This window comes from Poecilia latipinna, unplaced genomic scaffold (genome assembly GCF_001443285.1).
Source record: "Poecilia latipinna isolate Pla-1442-1.1 unplaced genomic scaffold, P_latipinna-1.0 Scaffold4552, whole genome shotgun sequence".
Classification (NCBI taxonomy): Eukaryota; Metazoa; Chordata; class Actinopteri; order Cyprinodontiformes; family Poeciliidae; genus Poecilia; species Poecilia latipinna.
The window spans coordinates 8,183-12,635 of record NW_015117168.1 but is presented as its reverse complement, the minus strand read 5'-3'; the positions used below and the strand labels follow the sequence as shown (position 1 = coordinate 12,635).

At 36.1% G+C, this 4,453-nt stretch overlaps 1 protein-coding gene across 2 annotated transcripts in view; it reads right to left on the bottom strand.

Moving 5' to 3' along the window:
* LOC106942782 (multiple epidermal growth factor-like domains protein 10) overlaps positions 1-3,285 on the bottom strand; it is a 22,989-nt gene extending 19,704 nt beyond the window's left edge. Inside the window, exons 1-4 of one of the 2 annotated variants that reach the window (XM_015026118.1) lie at positions 2,917-3,285; positions 2,235-2,336; positions 1,906-2,006; positions 1,090-1,182 (exon numbers count right to left, since the gene is read on the bottom strand). In XM_015026118.1, the coding sequence (XP_014881604.1) occupies positions 1,090-1,182; positions 1,906-2,006; positions 2,235-2,336; positions 2,917-3,038 (418 nt within the window). In that variant the 5' untranslated portion in view covers positions 3,039-3,285. Of the gene's footprint in view, positions 1-1,012; positions 1,183-1,905; positions 2,007-2,234; positions 2,337-2,916 lie in introns of those variants that run through there. The other variant, XM_015026119.1, reaches the window with a different exon arrangement.
* Between the last annotated feature and the right edge of the window lie 1,168 nt (positions 3,286-4,453).

Genomic DNA, 4,453 nt, shown 5'->3' with positions numbered 1-4,453 from the left:
TCCATGCTTTATCAGTCTATATGTCATAGAATCTGTCATCAGTCCAACAGCTGTCTGTCTCTGAGTCCATCCCACGTTCCACATCTCCAAGGTAAAGCCTGTCCTTGCCTCGCAAACTGTTTGGTATCCTGAGAGTGTCACTGCATTTGGGCCCGAAATATTCCAAAAACCATGACACAATAAAGGTTAAGAATTTCTTGTATAAAAGCAAGAAATTCTTATAGAGATTTCATAAAGGACTTATTTTATTCCACTTATAGAGATAGAGATGTGAGAATAATTTTTAAAAATTATGATAGTTTCAATTTCTTTATAATCTGTTTTTGGTTGGTGCTGGTGGCCATTTTCTATTTTTCTTCAAGTAGAGTTAGACAAAAAGGGGGCAGAAAGATGGGGGAAGACTACACCACACGATGCCCCAAGTTTAATGATTTTTTTTTTTTTGGGGGGGGGGGGGGGGGGGGGAGGTTTACTGGTATCATAGGTTCAAAGTTTTTATCCTGAAAAAGCATTGAATCCCAGGACAGGGAAAAAAGAACATTATTACACATGAAAGCGTGGATATTACTTTTTTTTTTTTAATTGTGGATTTTAGGGTTAGTAGATGAGAGCTTAGTATACCTCATTAGCGTTTTATTATTTTCAAAAATCTGTTTTTACTACTAAGGACTGCATTGCACAGTGAGCTGTTATTACGAGAAGTAAAACCAAACATATTCAGATTTACACTGAAAATAACAGATACCGTGAACTATTGCCAGATTAAAAGATTTTGCAAACATATCACTTCTATTTAAAAATATAAGTTAGAAATCCTTGTGATTTGGTTTCAGAATAGGCTGTCCCAGAAACCAGTTAGGAAATATGGAAATATTTATTTTCAACAAAACGACATTAAGCTGCAGATCATTTACATGACAAACAACTTACTCATTCACACCAACGCAACCATCTGTCTCTGTGTGGTTTAATAGGCTGCAGTAATATGTTGAAAGTCATTTTTTCAACATGACTTCTGAATACTTTCACAGGAAACCAGCCATACACATGACATGATCACTCACAGACAGCAACAGCTGAAGAACTCACCACTGGAGCAGTTGGAACCCCCCCAGCCTGGTTCACATCGACAGGTGTTGGGTGCCATACAACTGCCATGAACACAGCTGTCTTCACAATGTGCTGTGCAAGGAGGAAGCAGACACAATAATGAATTCATTTGACTTTTTTAATTTTATGTGAATTAATTTCAGATTATCTATAGATTATCCACAATGTAATTTAGAAAATAGCCAATATACAATTGAAACCACAAGTTTCCATACAATGAATCAAAAGATATACACCTTTTTTCCTTAGTTTCTGAAGACATTAGACCACACTTCCCCTGTTTTAGGTTAGTTACAATTATCAAAAACATTTCCATTTACCAAATTTAAGCAGTGAGAAAAATATCAGAAGACGATGTGATACAATTGGAAAGACAAAAGAAATAAACCAAAATAGCCAGAAAAGAATTGTGGAGTTGCACAAGTCTTGTTTATCCTTAGGAACAATTACAATCAAGGAACAATCAACAATGAAGGTGCTGTGTTAATCTGTTCAAACTAGGAATGAAAATTATTTATAGGTTAATTAATTGTTTGCATTTTTTGCAATTGTTAACCATTAATGTCTACTTAGATATTGTCTACTTATTCATTATTGGTTAACAATAACCAATAAATAATTTTGGCTGGATGGCAGTCAAAATTCAAAAGTGTTGAATTCATGAGGACTTTGTCTTAATGTTAAGACAAAGTCCTAATATGGTGAAAAAGAATAATTTTACGTGTGTGTGGTTCTGCATGTGTATACAGAGAAACAAGAGTAATGGCAGTGGTGGGAGGGGATACAGGCACTCACGAGCACACATCTCTCCAATTTCAAAGAAGCCTGGGCAACACTGTGACTTTATCCTGTACATGATTTTCTCTCCTCTCCGATAAGCTGTCCGATACATCTCCCTGTAATCACACAGAGAACAGAGGTCACTTGTTGAGGACATTTAGGTTATGGAAAAAGGTTTAACAAATTAACTAGCTTTCACAGGTTATAAAACAGCTGATTATAAAAAAGTGAGCCACTCTGTCATCATACGTATATGATGTATGAGAAGTGAAAATTGTACTTTGATAAAACACCAGGTACAAAATCTGTAATCTCTTAGATGTATGCTAAGGTGTGTTCCTCACCTGTATCTGGTGCACTTGAACCATTTGAGGATGTCTGGACAGTTGGTGTAATAAATCTGATCAAAACTATAAGCATAAGACTCCGTCACCATCCTTGAGTAACTGAAACCATAAAAAGACAGAAGAAAGACACTTAAAACTTACAAGCAAACTCAGTATGTCTGTTGTGAGAAGGTAAGATAAGTTAAAATTTCAAACTGTTCAGTGTGCCACTTCTATCTGACCACTGTTTTTCAAAGTAATGCGAGATAAGTGTGAGAATTGAAGTCTGTCCAAAAGAATTTGGTTGCAGGGCTTGAAACAAAACTCCCGCATGACTGTCTCATGAATAACCACACAACATGCTCTTTCTACAGTAATCACATTCAATCACTAACACCAGTGAGTTTCAAGCTCACCGGTGTTAGTGAGCTTGAAACTTACTATCTTTTTTATTTCTTGCTCTGCACCTTCTCCTGTCCCCCATTTTTCAAAATATTCTATTCTTTTGAAAATAGAGTTTATTTAACTACTGTGAGCGAACATATTTTTTGTTTCTTGATAAAATCAGTTTAACTCAAATTTTATTTGTAAAGAAGGACCTTAAATCAGATAAAGGAGAGTCTATTAAAAGTACTTCTTGCAAGTTTTCTCAGCACTTGTCCAAGCCCTACACAGAAATGTCTGCAGAATTCTGATTCACCTCTCCCAGTGACTGCAGACGTTTGGATCATCCAGATTGAGGGAAGATGTATTATAAGGGAGAGACCAGAAGACCACAGTTGAAAGGACCGTCATATAGTACCCCATTAACTCAGCCATCATAATAGGAGCTGCACCTTAAGTTGGAGAACGAGAAAAAAAAAATCAGTTAAATGTAGGAGCACTTAAAAGTTAAACTGTTGTTTGAATTGGTGCATAAATGTACATAATGTGTTCTTACACCTTAAGTAAAAAAGGTAAATCATAAGTACATTTATTCTATTGTGAAAACATTTGAAGTAACTACTTAGCGTGCTCAATAGTTAGTTTTAGGGTTAGGTTAGGTTAATTTTAGTTTAACTGCATCGTTAAACTTACCACTCAAATCTGCAGTTAATTTGAATCCAATTCAGTTTATTTATCCATCCCTCCATTATCTTACATGCTGGTGCCTATTTTCAGCTGTCAATGGGCGAGAGGCGGGGCACACCCTGGACAGGTTGCCAGTCCATTGCAGAGCATCAGCTTATTTATATAACACCAATTCATAACAAATATCGTCTCAGGGAACTTACAAAAAAAAATTTCAGTTCAGTCATACAAACATTTCAATTGATCCTAGTTATCAAACAGTACAGTATGCTCAGTTATTTATTCAAACTAGATTAAAAAGGTTTTTCTATGGAAACCCAACAGATTGCATTAAATGATGCATACGAAAGGTTTGAAGGTTAAAGAATATAAGGAAGCAGTAAAAATACATGCATACAGCATAAAAATGCAACATTGAAAACAATCACTTGCACAATCAGTATACACAGAGACGAGGGTAATGGTGGTGTTGGGAGGGGGTATGTACACTCAGGAGCACGCAACTGTCGCCTGTGTCACCCATTCGTGAATGGGTGAATGACTGTAGTGTGAAGCGCTATGGCGTCTTAGGGACTCGATAAAGCACTATACAAGCACAAAGCCATTTTACCACTTTGTCTGCCTACAGAATGTAATGCGGTTCTGGATTGGAGTTCAGTGGATTATGATTATAGATTCATTATCGGACATATTTTCTATTGATATTGATCAATTATCTATTGTGCTAGATATCGCTATAGTTTTATCACGATAGTTTTTATTAGAATATATTGTTAGATTCTAACAACAACATATATCACAAATACACATACATCAATACAAAAGTACAGCTGGTATTATGTACAATAATTTCATTAAATTATTATTATTATTATTATTATTATTATTTAGGCAGCCATTGAATTTCCCCCACCAAAACCACTACCATAGACACTCTCCACTCTCATCATGGACCCACGAGCAAACAATAGAACCTACACAGTGGCAGTTATGTCCATTTTTGTAAACTTCCCTTGCCATCCATCCCCAAATGTTCTCAAATGGGTTTAGATCCGGGGAACATGCAGGATGGTCCAAAAGAGTGATGTTATTCTCTTGGAAGAACTCCTTTGTCAGGCGGGCATTGTGAACTGCAGCATTGTCCTGTTGAAAAACCCAATCATTAC